Source organism: Podarcis cretensis, assembly GCF_951804945.1.
Source record: "Podarcis cretensis genome assembly, chromosome: 6".
Lineage (NCBI taxonomy): Eukaryota > Metazoa > Chordata > Lepidosauria > Squamata > Lacertidae > Podarcis > Podarcis cretensis.
In genome coordinates this window covers 72484120-72506630 of record NC_137175.1, presented here as the reverse complement: position 1 = coordinate 72506630, position 22511 = coordinate 72484120, and the positions used below count along the sequence as shown (strand labels likewise).

The window sequence follows — 22511 nt, the reverse complement described above, 5'->3', positions numbered from 1 at the left end:
AAGACATTTGAAAGCTTTAATTCCATTTTTGCAATTCTAACGAGATTCCCTTAATTGCTCATGTCAGACACCCATTTCACATTTCTAAAAATATATATATAAGGCAATTCTGATCCGTAGGGGAGGGTGGAGGGGCTCCTTAGCATTTGCTTTATTAACTGGCTGCATGATCTGGGTACCGATGCGTTTCCCAACAGTGAGTCTTGTCAGCAAACTATTTATAAAAGATTTAATATTCACAAAGTAATTCTGCCATTCTGTTTACCGGACGTCTACCACACCATGCTGAAAAGTCGAGGGTAGCATCCATCCAACTGGCTCCATTGTTCAGGGCAGGTTTTTCCGCCTCCGACCAGCTGCCATCACCTCCACATCATTAAACAGCAGAAAGAGGCAATGATCAGAAATGGGTGATCAGAGAGGGTGAGGGTTGTGACATACCTGCACCATGAATCTGCTGAGCCCAGATGAAAGCCAGTCAGTGTATGTGGCAGAAGTGTGATTTCTTCCAAAAATGTTTGTTTTGGGGGTGGGGGTGGGCGGAGGAATTCCATGGGGAAAATGGGGGGAAACTTGTGCATGAGATCACCACACATTGTTTTTTGGTTTGGCCCAAAATATCCCAGCTGCAAAATAGCAATGACTGCAAAACAGTGGAGGAAGAAGGTACATGTACAGGCCAGCTGTAAGCTCCCTGTTCTCCATGAACATAAAACCTTGTGCATAGTGCACAATCCTGCCATTTGCTGGGTTTAGTTACTGTTTACAACTGAAGTCAAAGAAACACCTTCAATGTAGTACTGACTAGCAAAATAACAGGTTAACTGTTGACATCACTCTTAACAGTTTGGCCTCACTGACTGAAATGTGCTAGCAGTGGTGCAATCTGACACTCTCTCTTCCCTTGGCAATATGCAATCATGCCACCCTCCCATTTTTGTGTGGTATGCCATGCAGAAAGGAGGACACAGCCTTGACAAAGTTCTCTAGGAACAATGGGCCGCCTATAATTGTTTCCTTTAGTCGCAATCAAGTTTGAACAAAAGCAGAAGCTATTAACACAGCCTAAGATGCTAAGCAAGAGTGGCAAGACTTTTATTGCACCCTATGGCGTGCAAAGTAGTTAGACCATGAGCAGTCATTTCAGAAGTTCCTTTTTAAATCCTTCTAAAAATACTTTTGGATTCATTAACTACAGGAAAGCTAAATTATTCAAGGTCAGGTATGGGTATGGGACCAAAGAACTGCAGAGGCATTTCCATATAAACTTGGGCACAGAGTATTCCACAACACGCCTCCCCACTGAAAGATTGGGGAACTTTTCAACCACTATTCCATATAGTGCAAAACTACTGCCATGAATGAAAATGGGGAGTGTGGTGTTCATGCCATTGCATGCCAAGAGAACGCTTTCGATCCCAGTGATGTACTGTGTGGATACAGCTCACAATTTTCCCTTCTCGTGCAACAGACCCGGAAAAGGTAGAACAGGTGGCAGGTCCTAGAATTCTTTTGGTAAGACCTTGTATGTGACACAATATATTTGAGGTCCCCTCTATAGGTACATCCCTTCCCCATTCTTCCTCTTTTTCAATTTCTTGTAAGTATAGGTCTTTCTTCATTTTGAATTCTTCTGAATGGCAAATTATGTATGAAGCTGTTTTAGTATCTCTTCCTGAATGCAGAAGAGTACATTCAGCTTTTCAAAATAGGAACATTTACCTCTTTCCATGATTTAATATATGATGTCTAAAATCATCTATCTGTTCAACATATGAAGTGTAAAGATATTAAGTGCCTACAAGTGTGTGATCTTGGTCCCAGTAGTCCAGCCACTTGGTTAGATACAAGGGAGAATATGCCCTGCAGATAAGGCATACACAGAGTCTTCCTTTTATATACTTGTTCCAAAAGCTCCAATACTGGTTTCATAGCTCAGCTGGGTGTGGTACCACATATTCAAGATACATGTGTCATTGAGAGCCTCAGTTCACAATTCAGACAATTTATTTTAAGTAGCCAAGGAGAACACCAATATCCAGTTTGATATACGCAGGTAATCATTCAGGGCTTACCAGCTCGCCCTTCCCAGTACAGCACACCTGGTTCACAAGTAGACAATCAAGAAAAGTATTTTTAACTTTTCCACAAGCATTAGATGAGAATTCATTAAAAGTTTTCTGCTGCCTTGAAGTGAGCTGTGAAGGTTGCCAAACAATCTGACAAATAGCTAGAGGAAAGCAAGGGCATCGCAGCCCCAAACAGTGTTCTCTCGCTGACAGCAAAAGCCGCAAATGCAATCATGTCATAGACCCTGGAAAAAGATTTCGCTGCACTTGCAATTGTACCCTATATTGTCCCTAATAAATTGGCCATATTTATTAAAAAAAAAAAGTATAAACAAAGAACAGCCGGGAACACTGTCATTAGCTGCTGAGCTTTCAGTATACAGTAATCCTGCACCTTACATAGGGGTTTGGTTCTAAGGGTTCCATGTACACACAAAAATTGCATATACTCAAAACCTTTTTAGCTGCTCCACAGCTAGTGGGTGAGGGAGTGTGTGTGCAGCCCCAGTACAGGTGCTACAAATTGGGATTCCCTTTTTGCTGTCCAAACTCTCTTCCAACACACTAGTCATAGGCTGTGTTTTTTCACCTCACATAGGAAAGTTTGGGCGTTTTTACCAAAATGGCATAAAAAATGGTATTCCAAGGACAGATTATGTACAGAGCTGTACTAGGCATTAAGAATATTATCAAAATTCTGCATTAAGAAGAGCTGGATTCTGAATAATCTATACAGGTTGAAGGTCAGGCACAGTTTCATGTTTTAGTTTATTCTGCTTCTGCTAGTCATGGAGAAACGCAGACTACAGAATACTCTCCTTGAACAACTGAAAGGATAACTCAGCCAGCTTTCTGACCTCTGTTGTTCTTCATTTTCTGACTCCTGCATGCCTCCTGTCAAAATGCCCAGTAGTGTACAGTAGGCATGTGCAAATTCAATTTCTGATTTTCCTCAATGTACAGAACTTACTTGAATATTCAGAATCTTTTCTCAGGTTCTTACTTTTTTGAGGAAAAGTCTTTTACACTTTGAACTACAGCTGAAATGTGCAACGGCTGCTCCTCTCCCTCTGCCCCAGTTACTGCAATATACAGGCAGGTCTCTCCACTCTGGGATCAGTATTTAGTTCCTTCCATCACCGCTGGCAAATTCATACATGGAAGTAATTCATCAGTCAATAACCCAAGCAGTTAGTTTCCCTCCCTATATACCAAGTTCAAGACTATCTCTCACACTCATCAGTCAGTGGATTGCTTTTCAGAAGGCTTAGCTAAGAAGCATGTATCTTACAGTCCCAGATAACACGGAACTCTCACTTCTAATCATATGAGGTTTCCATTCAACTCTTCTCAAAGTAGACCCATTGAAATTAATGCACCTAAGTCAGTTATGTCCATCAATTTCAATGGGCCTACTGAGTAGGACCAACACTGGATACAGATGATGACATCATATGTTTTGATTACCGACTGTATTAGCCGATGTCCTTCAAATGTTGGAAGTCTTCTTTTCCAAATCATGGTATTTAATAAAACTTAATATTCCACTGTTCCTCTCCAAACCACTCATGACAGTTGTATGCTGTTGCTCTTTAACATGACTGAACACATTACATGTTGCGAATAAATAAAATCAAGAACTATTTCCAAATCAAAGTTATTCAAAATAAATAAATAATGAAAGGTTATGTTGGTGAATGCACAATTTCTGGTCTAGATATTTTCATCTGTGATGGTAACAACAACAAAACCTGCATAGGAGCTGTGGTATTTACACCATTTGTGTTCCGATGGGGATCATCATAGTTCTATTAGCTATTATTTGGAATAATGCCACCTGGACAAATTTGGAGTTATTGATTTTTAAAGTATATTTTAAAATGGAGCTAAGTTTTCTGCTACCTCCAAAATTGGGAGGCAAATTGTCTCTGAATTCCAGTTGCTGGTTAATCACAAACAGCTTTTGTACTGTAAGTACAGAAAACTCAACTTAACAGGCCTTAATCTGATCCCTCTAGTAGGGCTCTTCTTATGCTGTGCATTTCCTTTCAGAATTATATTTAAAGTTTTCAGTAAAAGTGTAATCTTCAGCTGCATAACTATAATCATAGCCCTTTAAGACATTAAACATCAAATATTTGTTTAGCAAAAGAAGTTACTGTTTAACAATTTTATTGTTGGTGAAGAAGCTTGCCATTATGAAAAGTTCTGTAGAAAACAATACCTCCCATTTTCAGTTTAGATTACTCAAAAGCAGAAGTTATTAGTGAAAATTCCAGTAGAAACAAAATTCTGTAGAAACAATCTTGGCACATAAAGTAAAAGCTTTTAAACAACTTAGATCTGAAAAGAGTATCTACCATGCAAGAATATTGGCATAAAAGCCCATTTCTAATGGCTGGTATTTACATCCTTTAAGATGTTAACATGGAAGACACTTAAACCTGTTTTATATAAAGTTAATTGCATATAAATATGGTCTCACCATAACTGGCAGTCTTTATACAAGCCAGTTATTCAGTTTAACAGTTCTAAGTAAGTAATAGGCACTTTGCCCTTCTGATTTCCTCGTTCGCCCATCAACCAGTCTGAGTCCATGCCAGGCATACTGTACACCGTTATTACCTAAAACAAAAACAAAAAGCAGTGTTTATTTCTTATGCCTGTGTCATGAATAAAGAAATTAGATAACCTGTTTCTGAAAACTTTGTGAATTCTCCTACTTTGCAAGTAGGCACTAGCCTAGAAACCTGGGCTGCTGCCTAGTGTTCACTCTAAATATGTGTTAGTACTTTTATTTATTTAATAAAATTGATTGTTAAAAACCTCCAAGAGGTTTACAAAGGGAATAAAACAAACAAAAAACAGTAAAAAAAACAGTTAAAAACTATTATCTAAACATGGGGAAAAACAGCAATAAATTGAAACAAATTAAAACGCACAGCAACATTTGCATATCTGGGTATATGAATGACATACCCAGGCACTGAAAAGAATGCAGTGAAGGCACCTGCCTGCTGTCAATGGGCAGGGAGTTTCAAAGTTTAGATGCTGCCACACTGTTTCTTACAAATGCAGAACAGAAGTATTATGGGATGTTATACTTGCTGCTGCTAGTTTTAGGTTGCATTTTTGCACGTCATGGTTTTATTTGTTTACTGATAAATTCCCGGAGAACTTTTGTTATTGGGTTGTATATAAATATTAAGAAGTAAAATAAAATAATGGCTGTGTACTTGGTGTCCTGGAGCATTGTATAGTGACAAGTAGAAAGAACACTTTATGTCAAAAAAATATCCAAAAACGCTAAGAGGCAGCACCCTCTTAGTTTTGGAAGTTTCAGTCTGCCATCTGTATCCAAACATAGATGAAAACCTGCTCCTTGATCTCAGGAACCATCATGCAAAACTTAGTTATGATATCCTAAGAGGGGTCCAAATGCATAGTGAAACAACTTTCCAAAATATATAGGCAGGTCAGGAGGCTGAAAGATTCTGCAATCCCAGCAGTATGTCCAAAAGAGGTGTGCACGTAAAATAGCTTTACACAAAAAAATGAGTATTTAACATGTTAATCTATTACTGATACATAGCTACATACAAGATAATCAGGGACTGGAACATCCACGTAATCCTATAGTCATACGATATATATTACAGACAGTCTATTGCAGGCATAGGCAAACTTGGCCCTCCAAATGTTTTGAGACTACAATTCCCATCATCTCTGGCCACTGGTCCTGTTAGCTAGGGATGATGGGAGTTGTAGTCCCAAAACATCTGGAGGGCCGAGTTTGCCTATGCCTGGTCTATTGCTTGGTAACATCAGAAACCTTCCCTAAGAAGCCACTCTTTCCTCATTACTAATTCCTGGTACGTTGCAAAGGTCAAATGGATACTTATGTATGTTTATTGCCTTGGATGATGTAACACCAGAGAATTGGCTTTTGCATTTCGTTAGTAAAACATTAAATTTGTTTACTTCTATTTATAAGCAAGAATAGAAAAAGTGTACCTCATCTGCAAGAAGTGATAATTCACTGCTATTCGCAGCATCATAATCATAAAGAACTCTGGCTTTTCTGTTGCCGCTTGCGGACTTCACTTCACCCAAGCTGGATGTAGCTGCTGCATTGCTTATTGAGGACAATGAGGCTGTAACAGAGGCAGAGGAGGCAGCTGTAGTAGTAACGGAACTACTTGGAGCACAGCTGGATGAAGACTGGTGATTGTTGGCAAGGAACGTAGATGGAAAGCTGTGAAACACAAAATTAATATAGTACTGAAAGGTACATACTAATGTTACCATGAGCATTTCATGACCCAGATCTATCACTTACGATTAGCAAATCATATACTTTCGTTTTAGTTAAATGCCACCTCTGACTTCTCCTTATCTTCCAACAGAAACCTCTTATGACAAGGTGAGCAAAGCACACTTGCAAACATGATCCACAACTCACAAAGGAAGCCTATAAATAATGCCTGGGGGTGGGGGGTGGGAAGGACATTGCAAGAGAGATGTACACTTATATGCTTCTTTAGACGTTGTTGTTGTTTAGTTGTTTAGTCGTTTAGTCGTGTCTGACTCTTCATGACCCCATGCACCAGAGCACGCCAGGCACTCCTGTCTTCCACTGCCTCCCGCAGTTTGGTCAAACTCATGCTGGTAGCTTCGAGAACACTGTCCAACCATCTCGTCCTCTGTCGTCCCCTTCTCCTTGTGCCCTCGATCTTTCCCAACATCAGGGTCTTTTCCAGTGAGTCTTCTCTTCTCATGAGGTAGCCAAAGTACTAGAGCCTCAGCTTCACGATCTGTCCTTCCAGTGAGCACTCAGAGCTGATTTCTTTAAGAATGGATAGGTCTTTAGACGTAATCATCCCTAATTTGTTTCTCGATTCAGAAAGAACAGGTGCCCCTGTATCCTACCTTTATTACAAGTTCCTGGACCTGCTCAGAACCTTTCCAGAAATCTATTCTCAAGAACCTGCCCTATCAACTTTAACAATGAAGAATACATCGTGGAAAATCCTAATATGTGTTACAAGATTACCATTGTTACCATTGTGTTACAAGAAACAGCATTCAAGGGGCATTCCTGGATCTATTTGCACTTTAGAGAAACAGATACTGTGTAGATCTGGTTCTTTTAAGAAGTCCTGGGGCACAAAAACCAACAGGGGCTTTGTAGAACTCAGCAGAGCAAGAAGTTGGGCAAAGGTAATGTCCAACAAGATAGGGAAAAACCAACAAGAACCCACTTTATTCCAGCTGTAAAACAAATTGTATTGAAACAATAATTTTTACAGGTTGTGGAAGAGAAATATTCCACACTAGTGGAATAGATAACAGGGAGCTGGGAGATTATAGAGTATTGGCATGTGCAAGGGAGGGAATTTCTATGCAGAAATGCTTTCACAGTCCCAGGACCACAAGCAGTTATATCAAGTACCTCAGCAGGCTAGCCATGATGTGAAATTATACCAAACCAGAGGAATCAATAATGTACATCTTTACAATGATACGATTGGATACAAAGTAAAGTCCCTCTGAATCTTGCCTTGTCACCAACCTTCTTCAACTCAATTTTTCTACATGGCAGTAAGGATTTGAAGGCACACATGCAACATGCCCAGAACTGATTATTTTGAATTATAAAAAGTCTATAAAGTTAGCTTTGAAAAACTGGAACTACGTCCTAACGAAAGAGGACTCATATAAGCCATAAAGGCTTATCACGATACACAAGCACATGAACATCCAACACAGCTAAGCACTAAAAATCTTTTCTTAATTACCATTAAGACAACACATTCAAACAGCAGAAGACTGTCCACTTTCAAGAACAGGAAATTGTTGCTGGAATAACTACAGTTAATTCTAAAAGAAATAATTAGCTACAGAGAAACACATTCCAAAAGAAGACCAAGCTTTAGGCTACTAAGGGAAAAGAGGATTAAGATACTTTGATCAGGCAAACTGATATATCTAAACACTGAATGACCTCATGCAGTTATTCTGAAAATGAAAGTGACTACAAGTTTACAGTTTACATATTCATCTACTGCTTTAAACCTATGACTTTCTGCAGTAAGATTTTATCTCTTTTTTTTTACACACACCCCTCTCTATCTATATAGTAGCTTTGTGCACTTTGTAAGCTGCTGTTTTCTCTGGCAAGCTCCCAGAAATATTTTCGAACCAGGTCAAGGCCTTCTTTTAGTAGGCCAAGGTGCAGCTGCCCATTAGTGACTGGCTTTTAGTGAATGTGACAACTGTTTGCTAACATGGAAGTAATTATCCAGCAGGACAGTTGTCGTGAATTGCAAGAAATGTTCTGAACTCCCTCTGTCTAGAAAGTAGGCAGCATTTTTTATTTGCTGTAAAGCATTTTACCTCTTTTGCTGGGCTTGCTGCAGATACCTTGACGTACATCCAAAAACACCAGGACAAGCCTAGCTGTACTTCAGTGCAAGCCTGTGAGCAATTCAAGCCCACAGCACTTATTCACATCTCTCTCTTCTGCCATCCATATGTTATACCTGCTGACCTGTTACTGTGATATGTCAGACCATTTCCTCAGATGTCTAAAAAGTCACTGAAGGAGGGTTATTAAAGAGACTATTACTTCCACTAATTTCTCTTCCTTAACTGATCACTGTAGCAACTTCTGGAGTTAAATTGGCCTGTCAGAACAATGAAGTGAAGCAGCATCAACTTAGCTGTCCTCCAAGTTACCCTTCAATTAGAGGTACTTCTAGCAACGCTGCACATGCAATTTAGGAAAGTAGCTATGAAGACTGTAATTTCCTTACCTTCCAAGCTGTTTCTGAAGGTCCAACATATACTGGTAACACTGTGCATAATACGTCATCTGAGCTTCTACAAAATCATTCAAACAGCGAAGGTGATGTGCCTGGAATGCAGGGGAGTTCAAATATCAGTACAGAACTGTGCATACTGTGTTGCACTAACCAGCTTGCAACAATTGGAGAGTTCTAGTCAGATTGCAAGTTTGACATGCATTCATGGTGATTCCAGATAACTGTGTTTATATTAAAGGTTGCTTCCAATATGCCCCAGCAAAAATGTCCAACTTCAGTAACTATCTCAAATAAAGTGCTTAGGAAGATAGCCAAAGACTGACATGCTGGACTTGAACTATCCTATCTTATGAACCCTTTTAAATATAAAAATGGGAGACTAACCTTAAAAAACTGATAGGATAGTGTCCTTCAAAATATCTGATGGGCCATCCTGCAAACTTATTGTCTACTACTCTAGACAGCAGAACTATTAGCAATGGTGAAAATAGCAGGGAAGCAGGTTTTGCTGAACATTAGTAGTAGTGTTCAATAATAGAACAGAAAATAGTGGTGTCTCCTTTGTCAGTCATATTTAGACAGAACTTGGATAGCCATTTGTCATAGATGCAGCTGCATAGCAGACCCTGCACTGAGATTGGACATGGGGAGTTCCAACCCTATGATTCTAACTTCAGGGCATGATTTTTCATTGGTTATTACCTACTTTGCCAGATGCCTTTAGTCAGGAGAGAGAGAGAGAAAGAAGCTTTTACCTCAACCTCCATAACTAAAATAACCCTATGAGTCTCCAATGCTCTTTGGATAGAGGTAATTGAAATACTGTCATAGTGCTTGCACAATCACTTGATTTTCTCATCCTCAATAGTTCTTATACATGTATCACACCAACTTTTAGAAATTATTTCTAGTTGTGTAAGATTACGTAGTCTTCTACAAACTATTATGAGATGCATTTACAGTATTTTCTTCTACTTGGTACTTACATGCGTACTGCTGATGCCTTCCAACAGAAGTCTAGTAATTTCTGCTTGACGGTCAAACTCACTCTGGGCTATTCTGACTTCCTGTTCAGACTGTAAGATATATTTCACTTAGAATTTGATACATAAAATTAATTATGCTGCTAGGGTGGAGAAAATAAGAGCAAATGCCACTAAAAATCAATGTAAGAGCTTTAAATGTGCACTTAGATTTGCTTGAAATTAATGTGGATTGCATCACAGTGCTTTGCCTACAAGTAATCCATTGTCACACCTAGTCCCATCATTCAATTTATATTTCAGTAAGTGGTAGGGGATAGTCAGTATATTCTACTATTTCACAGTATTGAACAGCCATTCCAAAACACCTACAGCATTGCATTTCTCACTTGATGTCAAAACCTGTTAGGAAGCTTGTAAATTGACACTGAGAAAGTGGTTTTAAAAACCCTCAAGCAAGCCACTTATCATGCTGAAAAGAATTAGCACAATGCATCTACCAGAGCTCGCCATCTCTGCTCAAGGCAAAACACTGCTTACTAACATGAAGGGCTAGCCAACTGTTCCAGCTTCAAAGATTATCCTGGAGAGTCTCCTTTAAGCAGGAGAAATACTGTTCAATCAATCTTGTCCTGCAGTATTTGTATGGAATAAACCCACAACATCTAACATCCATTGTTCATGATCCTATGGAATATTCTGCCAAGCGTTTAGATTCCCTTGCATTATTTGTGGTGGTTTTCCATTTTTGTGCAGAGTACTTTTTTACTAAGCCTACTTAACTTGACTGTAATAGCTGCATTTTCATTTCAGTATACAGGGAAATACAGCAATGCATGATAAGAAAAGGCCCGTACATAATTTTAATTGTATGTTAATAGCTCAAATGAAGGCTACTTGCTTCTTCCATGTATGTTGTTTATTCTGACTGCAGAATATAAAACTAGGCAATATTCTGAGTAATTATAGTTTCAAAGCTCTTTAGAGAATGGGAAAACATAAGGTAAATAGTAAATGCTGAGTAGTAATGCAGCTATTGAGTTAAATAATAAGTATTCATGTGAACATTAAGTAGTCTTAAGCAGCGACATTTGAGACTTGGCCCTAAAATGCACCTTTCTAAACAACAACAAAAAATAGGGAAATGCAAGTTAAGTAAGAAAACAAGTTATGAAGAAGATTCATAGGATTTGGTTGCAAACATGGTGGGATGTTTAATATTTTACAGTTTCATATGTTTCTATAAACAGAATGGGAACATTGATTTCTCTGATGAGAAATTGTGTTGAGCTACTAGTTTCAGGCATGTAAGATGGGTAGTAGCCTGGATTGAGGATCAGAGAATTACCATGTGTTATTAAAGTTCTTGTCATATTCAGAAGAAGAAGAAAAACAAGTTTTAACATCTTCATAAACACCCACTCCTCTTTTCTGGTAGATTTATTTCCTACATGTTATGTGGATCATTTTGCCATTGCCACTTCAAATTGCATATAAGCAATACCAACCCTTTGATATCAGGGACAAGATTCATGCTGAATCAGATCTCAACATTATGATATTTCATAACCAACAGCTTCAGTTAGATTACTTACTTTTGTTACTTCCTCTGCCCAAATCTTGTACGCATAAAGAAGTGGAGAAACAACATTATGAAGAATTTGTCTGGTGAACTTGCACTCAGTGTTCTTTCACATCTTTCCTGTACTGATTTCCTTATTCACTTTACCTACAGTGTTTTTAATGTGCTTGATAACAAACAGAGCTGCATCTTTGCTTGTATACTAGTTAACGTTCTAACTAGTGAATTTTATTATGGCTCACCCAGGGTATTACCAATGTAATACTGTATTTTAGGTATGTATACCTATTTTCCAAATTTATTATCTAATTCCATTATATTTAACGACAATAATAGTGCAACAGAGAAGACTTCAGCAGCAGAGGAAACTGGCTGGTGAGCTGAAGACTTTTTGTAACATCTTTATTCCCAGCTATTCTCAGAAGAAGCTAGCTATAACCAGAATGGGGTATGAAGCATATTCTACCCTCCAAATAGACTTTAGCTGAAAACAGCTGCCTGCTAGATACAAAGTTTCTTACAACAGTACCCTTAAGTGTCTATGATGCAGAGCACCCCTTCTGTGGATGGAATGGGTCATTCTGACTGCAGAAAGGAGGCTCCTGTTCATGGAAAGGAACTCACCCAACCCCGATTCTCCCTTTTCCCTGCTGCAGCTCCTCCTCCTATTGTTCCTCTAGAGCACATGGGTAGGGTAGATCTAGGCTAAGAACACTACCTCTCCCCACCTCATTCTGTAAGCAGAACTCTGCCCACAAGATCTCAAGATCCAACCCATTGTGTGAAATAAGTAGAATAGTTTTAAAAGAAACCAGCTAAAACATATTACTTTCAAAGCAAATGAAGACCACAGTCTAAGGTACAATTTGCCTGAATTATGAACGAATGCATGGATGATCTTTATGAAAAGGTGCCCTACACAAGCAAAGTCTATCACAACAACGGCTAATACAATGATAGAGGAAACACCAGTGATTTCTCTTGCCATCCAAGCCTGTCTTTATCAGATCAAATCAATAATTTAGACCTTTAGGTCATTTGAATGGTTATAGAACACTTCTATCCCATTTTTCCACTAATATAGTCTTCACTGTAGACAGCCTTTGGCTGAGCACTCATGATGCATTTAAAACACTGCTAACCCCAAAGAATCCTGGGAACTGTAGCTTACTGCTCACAGAGCTGCAATTTCCAGCATCCTTAAATTACAGTTCCCAGTGTTCCTTATGAGGCTGAATTGGAGGAAAGTTTCAAATGTGACTCAGAAGTTCTTACTCCATATTTCACTTACACTGGAGTATCTGTTCGTTGACAAAATTTCAGTACAATGAGCAACTTCTCTTTTTCAGATATTACAGGAAAATTTGCAGTTAATGAAGAGGGGGATTCTGAGGAAGGAAGTTGGCATTCAAATAGTAAACAAGGAACATATTTCCTTGTGAATCATTTAAGGCAATAATAGAGTCCAGTGCAACTTGAATCCATACAAAAGTATTTTACTTAGAGTTTTCACTAGGCTTAGAAATATATATATCTAGGCAAATATGCAAATATCCCTCTGATTTTAAGCCTGATATGCTTCAGACATATTATTACAAAAAGCATACTCTGCAGAAAGAATATAACCCACACAACAAGCTGAGCTTTTGGATCTTATGTTTAGAAATAAGCACCACGTAACTGGACAATTTGCCAAAGCCTCATATCATTGAAAGAAAAGCATACCCAAGTAATAAAATAATTTAGTCTGCTGTTTTAGTCAACATTTAGTTTGACATATTATTTTATTTCCCAAAGACTGTACACAGAAGAAGTGTCAATAAGGTATTATATAAACCTGTTAATCTGATGTAAATATGTTGATCTGGTGTAATCTCTCATTCAAGGAATCTGGATGGGCAGTACGTATCAACAGAAAGCAAGAGGAAACACTTGAAGAAATGTTATGAAGACAAGAGGCCAACAAACCTGTAGCCATTTTACATGCACCAAGTTGAGCATGTATGAGACATTTACCATAATGTTATTTTCTTCAGGTGGAGACAGGTTTAGTTGCTTAAAGTGCATAAAAACAAAATTATGTTATTTTGTGAAATAAGGTAAATTGTTGATCATTAAGTGCTACTGCAAGGTCAAGAGATGTAAGACACAAAAAAGCAAACAATAAACAGCAAAACCATTATGCTTCATGTATTCTTTTCCAGTATCATTTCCATATGTGGAACCAAGTACTGTTTGAAATAAGTTTAAAAGCCTTAAGATGCTTCATATACTCGCTATTGCTCACCAAATCAATTAGGCCAGAGAACAAGAATAGAAGATGTGGCCTCCATTATATTACCAATCACATTAATGTCTGAAAAAATTGAAAATACAAGGTCTAACCTAACATACTATATTAAATACCTGGAGAATACTAGTCCTACTTTCTGGGCTCAATGCCTATTGCTGCTTTCCTATTGTCCCTTATCTGGCTTCCTATGTCAATAAAATGAGTTTCAAGGTGACCAGGTAGATGCTTTTACAAACTAAGGATTTTTCTTCATTCAGGTGGCCAATGAGCTACAAATTATGAACATAGGCACACAACTTTGAGACTTCCTTTCCAAAGCTAATGTGTATACATAGCTATTTAAGTATATCATATGTAGCATAGCTGTAGTATCCGTGATCAATTGAAATTTAAGTTTGGTATACCATTATTGAAGTCAGGTGTCTTCCCCACTGATAAACACCTTGGAGTTGCAGTCAATAGAGAGTTAGTATCCTTCCCTAATCTTACTTGAAGATGTGCCTGATCTTTCCTAAAGCAATCCAAGTTCCTAGGTATCAAAATACCCTTCATGAAACCATTTAGCTTTCAACCCAACGTTATCTGCTTCCAAGCTGTATGGTGCGGGAAAGATTAGGGATGTAGAGTGGCAAGGCTTCCCTTTACAAAATCTCACTGCAAACCAAACAGATCTGCTCCTAGTCTGTTCACAGCCAGAGAAAGAGACAGAAAGAACTTCTGGTTAACCCTGTTTATACATCTATATTTATTGACACTTGGTTAATTCAAGATTTAAGGGCCACATGTTGAACCATGAACACCACGTAACAAGTCAACAATATTCTAAACATTTTTGGAGATAAATTTTACTTACTGCAGCTCGAGCTTCTGCTAATTTAGCCTTTTTCAGTCTTGTTTTGGCAGCATCCAAGTCTAGTCTTTTATTTTGTAATAATTTGCGTTCCCTCTGCGAAAGTTGAAGAAAATTGCATGTGAGTACATGGAAACCGTTCACTTTAGAGAAAATAGAGAAGCATAAGCCACTTGGCCCTTCCTATTCTCTCTCTGTTATATAATGGTTAAAGTTCTCTAGGTCACTTTTTTGTAGTAGGAAACCCCTAAGAATAATGCTTAATGACACAAAATCAAATTGATACTTCTTTATGCATTTGGAACTACTTCTTTAAAGTTAAGGAATCGTATTCACAACTTACAGTAATTGTTTTATAATCGCCTTCTATAAAATTTCGCAGAGGTGTGAGGAAGTTTATTGCAGATGTCTGAATTAGTTCTCGGTCTGCTGCTCCAATTCGTCTTTGTGTTTCTCCACATTTAATGAGAGCATTTCCTGCAACAGAAAAGTCATTCCAGTATGAGTTAACATAGCCACCCATCTACAATTACAGAAACGTAAAGCACGAAATGTTGACATAGTGACTTTTCACGATGTCACTAAGGGTGTTTTGAATTTGCATTGTTTTATAGCATGCTCTAAGTTTTACTTTTCATATTGCATTTTGCTCTTCAAGTCAGTTTCAAGTTCTCAAACCTTGTACACATACAGCTTCAGAATAAGGTTACAAACCATCCTTACAGAAGCACCACTCACCCCTAGTTTCTAATTAATTCAAGACTGCTATCCTGTACATATTCCTAATTAAATGCCACTGCAATCCTGTATACACTGACTCCTCAGTGCAATCAGCACAAGTTGCTACCACACCAACAATTCTTAGTCTAGGATGCTCAAGTGATATGAAATAGTTGTTACTTACCATATGCTGTTCCAGGACCAAACTCATTCCCAGCATCAATCATGTGCTGGCCCAATATTTCTGGGTTATTCATACGACTTGGAGCTTTGCGGTCTAGTTTTTCATAGACAAACTCTTCCATTCTAGCATCTAACAAAAGATAACACAACCAATTTGTAAGTTACTGGCCAATGTAAAAAGCATTTATTTGAAATCTCAAATAATGCTGTTAAGTGCTAATGCTTGATGAGAGCTTTTTTGAAGAAAAAATACCCAACATCCTTTTTATGTATGACTTGCAAATGTGAAAAATGATTTTAAGAAACCCTATCATGGTTAACAGCACCTAAACTCACACTGCTCCAGTCATTTTTGCCTATTTTTGCACATATTTTTCTTCACTTACTACCCAGCCACAACTCATGGTCACCACTGACCCTTCAAAATGCTGTGTGCACACCAGAAGATGGGGGACAGAGGCAGCATAAACTGCATAGGGAACTGAAACAGCAAAAGCTATGTTAGTCTCTGCTTCTGTCTGTTACAAGGTTTAGTGCAGCATTTTTAAAAATCCTCCTCTCTGACATGGAATATGGGAACTCATATCACAACAAACAGAAGCCTTCATGTCAAAGAGGTTTGTGGATCCCTGTCGATACAGCAAAAAGGTCAGTTTTAAAAGATTTCATCGTCACTCAAGATTTAAATGAGGAAATCTATTTAAGTATACAAATACTCAAGAGACATATTACAGCCTCCCATTTCCAAACAGATGGGCTGTCTGAAGTGTGAAACTCCTTTTTAAGAAAATCAGCAGCTTTATATAGTTCTGAGAGATAGCCAAGTACACTGAAGACCTAATATCATTTTCTGTCCTATCAGCATTTCAGAATTATGTTAATTAACAAAGTAGCTGCTTAAAAAAAAAACCTCACCCCTATACATTTCCAGAAAAGATATTCCCCAACAGCGTGAGGGAATGCAAAACATAGACCACCAGTAGTAAACTGTAAGATTGCTGAATTTTCTTAATGTGGATCTACTCCACTAACAAACACATGCCCTCAATAGTCAGACTATAAATTTAATAAATAATAATAATACCAACAAAAAATTTAGTGAGCAACAAGTGAACACCCTCTCACCCCTCTTCTTCCATGAACTAGTATTAGAAGACTGAAACTTCAACGCACACACAGACTCAAGGAAAAGATTCAATATACAGTAAGGCCACCTAGCCTATGACTGCATATCAACCTTATATAATTAAGTTTCTAACCCACTCTTTCAAAGTTGTAGGCCTAGAAAGTAATTTCTCAACCTTAAACATGAACAACAGAGAAGGTAGTAGGTATTTTTTGTTATTAAGGCTGGAAAAAAGATACCAGATGCTAGGTTGTTGTTTATTAAGCATTCCACACAGTTTCCAGCATGCAATCATTTACTGAGCAAATCAGGATCAGCTTCAAAAGACCAAAGTTCAAAAGCAAAGCTTGAAAACAAAACAAATGCCGATGAGAATATTGAAGTCAGGATAAGATAGTATGACAAGTTATGAGTCTCTGCAGCCACAGTGGGTGCTGTGATACTCCAGTGGTTTGACCTCACCCTGGAGGCACACTCCATTGCCTTTGAAACAGATGGATGCCAACAACAATTGATGGTATTTGATTCTAGGATATTTTCCTTTCAGATGTTAATTGTATCTTAATGGAATATTGTTTCTATTTTTAAAGAAATAATTAATATTCAACTTTATACCCATTTTTTTCTTAAAAAGCTAGGGATTTATATTTAAAGTATAACCAGCAACGTTCATTCAATATACTGTTCAAATCTTTGTAAAGAACACGTGGAGAATTAGCTCCAGACTGGAAATTGGTTTTATTGCACTAAACTAGTTACCGCTTTACCAGGGTTCAAATTTCTCCCCGTGCACACATATATGTCCCAACACTAGCTAGGGTGAAGTAAAAGCTGGAGTGATGTTCAAATAGGTACCCCATCATCATCATTATTTTACTTTTCAGTTCGCAATAAATTGTATTTTGTTTTCAGATTAAAATTGGAAGTCAGAGCTGAACAAAGCCACTTTTTCTGAGGTAGATCATTCTACAGAGCTGTCTTTGAGAACAAAACACTTTCTTAAGTCATAAAGCTACCAATCATTTTGCAGTTACTGAAGCAGCAGCAACCAATACTTTCCATGAAGCCAGGCTTCATAGCTCACCACAAAAGATAAGGTTTACAAACACAAGCCTCTCCATAGTCAACAACAGAAAAGTTCTAGCTGTGCTCCACTTAGCATATTGTGCTATGTCAGTCTTGTAAATAGGCCCCAAAAGTAACCAACTTACCAAAAAATATATAGTTTATTAAGAGGCTTGCAGTAACACCTTAGCAAGTTGGAAAAGTTGTTTTCTGCCAAGCAAACTGGCTGAGAGACATTACTCTAGCCCACTGCATGCTTTTGCTACCTATAGTAGAAGGGTCTTGTCTTCTTCCACAACTAGCACAGAAACCAAACCAGAATGAATTCCGGTTGGCTAAATACAAGGCTGTCCCATGTAGCATGCACAAAGTGTTACCTGGCAAACATCAAGAGCAAAATAAAAACATGCTTTTCTTACTTGGATTGGGTTGCAACAACACCTCTGTCTGCTTCATAACCTTTTCTGTCCATTGCTTAGTACATTCTGCTTTGCACAGAAGATTTTCTAAGTGAGCATCCAATTCAGTCTTCTCTGCTTGCCCAAGTTTTTCTTCTGTAAACTACATTGGTTAAACAAACAAATAAATCACTTTTCATGTTACAGTCCAGAAATACAACTTTTGTTAGTATCAATACACAAAAAAGTCATAACAGAAATATTATCCAAGAAAGAGAAATTTCCCTATTTTATTCCTTCAAACTGTTATGAAAATGAAGCTACCAACTGGCTTGATGTCTAACTAGTACTTCAAAAAGGAGGACTGCAACACTTGAAATAAGACAAAGAATAATATTTTCAGTCAAATCTTAAACACAAAACTTTACATAGAGGTCAAGTGTATAAATGTGGTCTCATTAAAAGAATACAGAATTAAAAGGGTTACAAATACAAATGCAGAAGTGTCAATAAAATTTACACTTTGGTCACTTACTGGAGCAAGCAGCAACTGCCCCAGGCCACACCCCTTCCATGTCAAAACTTCCTCCAGATTTCTGCACTTCCATATCCCAGGCAGAGAAAACCTAGAATAGTGCTATGATGCCTGCTTTTATCTACAAGCCTGCATTGTATCATCTACCATATGGCATATTTGATACCATATTAAATAACTTCATCTGTTTTTATTTTAAAAGGAGTATATTGATGAAGGGCCACACAAAAGCTTCCAACTTTCTTCTAAATCTATTACTGAATAGCTAATACTAGAAGAGCTGCTGGTTAGCTGTGCTGCATACTGCACTGGTCCTAGCTGCAGTGGAAATATTGAATTATTACTTAGCATCAGTAATGGACTGGATGAGGGTCCTACAGAAACTTGATCCTGACAAGACAGATGTAAGGTAGCTCATCTCTCCAGAGAGGTAGCATTCAAGTTGCTGTCAATAGGATTACTTTCCCCCAAAAGAACAAGTTTTACAGTTTGGGATTGCTCATAGACCTTTGGAAACAAAGCTGGATCAGAACAGCATAGAACATCTTCCACCAGCTGAGACACCTGCAGAGACCCCTCTTGCACAGAAGGAGATTAGTCATAGTTATCCATGTTCTGGTTACTCCAAGAATATACTACTGCAGTGTGCTGTATGTGAAGTTTGCTCTTAAACTTCAGGACCTCAACAGACACTAGGCATTAACTCGGGTTACTGGAACCACCAATATATGAACTCCATAGGCTTCCACAATTCTCAGCACAATTCACAGAGCTGTTGGCTATTTAATGCTGTCTTCAACAACAGTTATATTGTTTGCTATTGATGATGTAAACTACTCTGATTTGCTTTTATCTAATGGCAGATGAACTTTCATGACATTATGGTGCAATTGTAGGAGCGATGAGCTAGGATTTGGGAAACCTAGGTTTAAATCACCACTCAGTCATGAAGTTCTCTAGGTGACTTTGGGTCACTCACTTTCTCTCAAGACAAAATTACCTTAGGGCTATTTTCTCCCATTTATCATCCCAACAGCCCTAAGGTAGTTTTGTCTTGAGAGAAAGCCTGAGCTCCTTGAAGAAAAGACGGAAGATTATCTTATAAATAGCACTGACAAAAGAAACTGAGCATGTGTAGCCACTGTCAAAAATGCATGACCAATGTTCTTAGGAGCTATTATGCAACTGACTCCTCCCAAAAATTATGGAGTAATGTACAAGAGACAGGAAGCTAACAGGAAAGTGTATAACAGTGGTTAAAAATATTGCTATGACAACCCATTTCTCTAACCCACTTATGGGTCTGATTTGTTAAAAACCCAGTGAAACAGATTAACTCAGACCAATATATTTATTTGAAATCAAGCCAATCTGAGAAAAAAACATTAAAAACAACCTTTTCACAGAAACGTTAATCACATTAAACATCACAAGACAGGCATCATAAGATCTCTAAATAAGAAGAGTTTGTCTTGTCATCTCTTCACTACTTGTGAAGATAGGCTACAGATGCAGAAACTTCACATGGAAAAGAGGAACAGCACAAAATCACTAATCTATGAAACAATCGCTGCTTAAATAATAATTCCTAATTAAAGTGTTAACCTTTTAGAAGAACCCTAGAAAGCAAAGATTTGAAAAATAGTATTTGTACGATCTATACCTCAGCCCCACTTTTTTAGTCACAAGATCTTCCGCCATATCACAACATGCTTTTGAAGGTTCAAAAGTAGGTAGCCATTCAGCACGGGGCCTTTCTTGCAGAGCTAGCACAAGGATGCAAAGGAGGTCTACAAGGTTCACTCCTGCCTACACTGCAGCCTAGTAGAGAAAAGGTGGTAGGCACAGGATAGCTCGTTGCCAGGTATTGGTGGACAGTAGCTGTCCTTCATACCTTTATTCACCCTTCAATTTGGAAAAAAGAGGAGTGATGAGAGCAGGAAAGAGGCAAATGAAAAACTGATACATCTTTGATGCAAAGGAAATTAATGTTTAGTGGGTAAGCAAAGGGAAGATTCATTTGCAGAGTTTTATTGTTTGCAACACACACCCAGCACTTTGTCTTCCGATCAATCTGTGGTTGGTCTTGGGCAAACACCTGTCTTCATCTAGCCCAATTGAAATGTGCCTCTGAAGCTCACAAGGACAACAGCACCACTTCCACATGCACAGTTTGTCCTCAGCATCGGGTAACTATATGCTTCCTTAGAACATGGCACTTCCAGTCAGCTTGCATGTTTGATAGGAGCTTCCAAGGGCAAGAGAAGACAGGAGGTGTGGAAAGGTTTTGGCAAGACTAGCTCAATGAACTTAACAGATCAACGAAATGGCACTCTTTGCAGCACAGAGAGAGGGGGAGATTAATGTATTTCCACTTTCTGGAAGTAGTTACTGTGTAATTTCTAATTAAATCCTGTCAGATATGAAACACCACCCTGGAATTAAGTTGTGAATACTTAATACGTAGCGGGAGGTCTACCGCACTGATGTTCTGTAGAAATGCTTGCGTAAGACAGGAAGCCCGATTCAAGGCTAAGCTGGAAGCAACACCCCATTTTAAAAGCCACAATTCCCCGCCACCTCACACCACTCAGAAATGTGGGTAAAGGTGTGGAGATTAAGGCCACAAGACACAATCCTCCTCATATGTCTGCCTCCATGGATAGCACATGAGAGGGCCTAGAGCAGGGTTTCCCCAGACTTGGGTCTCCAGCTGTGTCTTTTGCACTACAATTCCCATCATCCCTGACCACAGTTCCTGCTAGCTACGGAGAATGGGAGTTGTAGTACAAAAAACATTATTATGTTTATATTATATTATAGCATTATATTATTATTAACACCCCTCTCTAATAAATAAAAATAATATTAAAAGCACGCCACCCACCAATTAATAATAATAATAATAATACCCCCGCCCATCTATCTGTCTGGGTTTCCCCAGCCACTCTGGGCGGCTTCCAACACATATAGAAACGTAATAAAACGCCAAACACTAAAAACTAGGCCGCTACGAGTCTTCGCCTACAGGCAACACGGGCTATGCCCAAAATTTCGAGCAGGCCCCGTTTCCCCGTTGGCTTAGCACAGCCGGCCAGGGGAAGGGAGTGGGCGGCGGTGGGGAAGAGAAAGAGAGACCGAGAGAGACCCACACCCAGGAGAGGGGGAGGTCTTGCGTAAGCCCCTGAGGCCGGTAGCGGGCGGTCAGGCCCGTCCCACCCACCGCCGCGGGCGCCGAGAGGACAGCCGGCCTGAGGCCTCTCAAAGGCCGGCCAAGGAGGGAGGGCGACTCTCGGCTTCCAGCCCCGCAGAAAGGCGACAGCGGATGGGCGGCGGCTTAGACGTGCGCGGGGGTGTGGAAAGAGAGAGAGAGAGAGAGAGAGAGGACGAGGCGCCACCAGGCTGCCAAGCCGTGACAAGGCCCGGCCAGGCCCCACTTAGCGGAGGGGTGTGTGTGTGTGTGTGTGGCCCCCCCCTCGAGCTCTGCCTTTGAATAAACAAATAAGGGCGGCGCGCGCAACCAACGGTTTCAACGGCTCCCGGGGGGGGGGGCAGGTCGGAGGAGCCGCCGCCCTCCTCGTCCTCCTCGCCGCTGAGGCGAAGCCAGGCCAGCTCTAGTCGCCCTTCGCCTCTCCGTTACCTGCACGGCGCGGCTGAGGAACGTGCCGGCGTCGGCCGCCAGCTTCTTTACATTGAAGTCCATTATGTTCATCTTCGTGGGAGGGGTGACGGTGCCCCCGGCGACGGTCCGTCCCGCCCGTCCGTCACGGCGCGCCCGCCTCAGAAGCTGCCGGCCAAGGCGGCGGCGGCGTAAGGGCGCTGCCGGGCCCGGCCGGGCACTGCTGCGGATCCGGCATCTGATTGGGCGGGAGGAGCGCGGGGT

General features: G+C 39.5%; 1 protein-coding gene across 4 annotated transcripts; it reads right to left on the bottom strand.

Annotated features, from left to right (window-relative positions):
- Positions 1-1989: 1989 nt before the first annotated feature.
- SH3GLB1 (SH3 domain containing GRB2 like, endophilin B1) lies at positions 1990-22478 on the bottom strand. 4 transcript variants are annotated; one of them, XM_079981611.1, is made up of 11 exons: positions 22269-22478; positions 18115-18256; positions 15506-15634; positions 14945-15078; positions 14605-14697; positions 13427-13513; positions 11472-11495; positions 9880-9969; positions 8885-8985; positions 6084-6324; positions 1990-4694 (listed from the first exon to the last, which is right to left on the bottom strand). In XM_079981611.1, exons 1-11 carry the CDS (start codon positions 22338-22340, stop codon positions 4587-4589), a joined length of 1221 nt encoding a protein of 406 aa, XP_079837737.1. In that variant the 5' UTR covers positions 22341-22478; the 3' UTR covers positions 1990-4586. The 4 variants fall into 4 exon arrangements, with proteins under 4 accessions (XP_079837737.1, XP_079837738.1, XP_079837740.1 ...); XM_079981612.1 differs by having other exon boundaries at positions 13475-13513; XM_079981614.1 differs by lacking the exon at positions 22269-22478 and adding an exon at positions 21852-21870.
- Positions 22479-22511: the final 33 nt, after the last annotated feature.

Coding starts and splice junctions, on each gene's coding strand:
- SH3GLB1 (XM_079981611.1), bottom strand. CDS start 22,340: ATGAACATAATGGACTTCAATGTAAAGAAGCTGGCGGCCGACGCCGGC. Junction 13,514..14,604: donor TAGCAGAAGCTCGAGCTGCA/GTAAGTAAAATT, acceptor ATGCACTTTAAG/CAACTAAACCTGTCTCCACC. Junction 11,496..13,426: donor TGCATGTAAAATGGCTACAG/GTTTGTTGGCCT, acceptor TATGCGTACAAG/ATTTGGGCAGAGGAAGTAAC.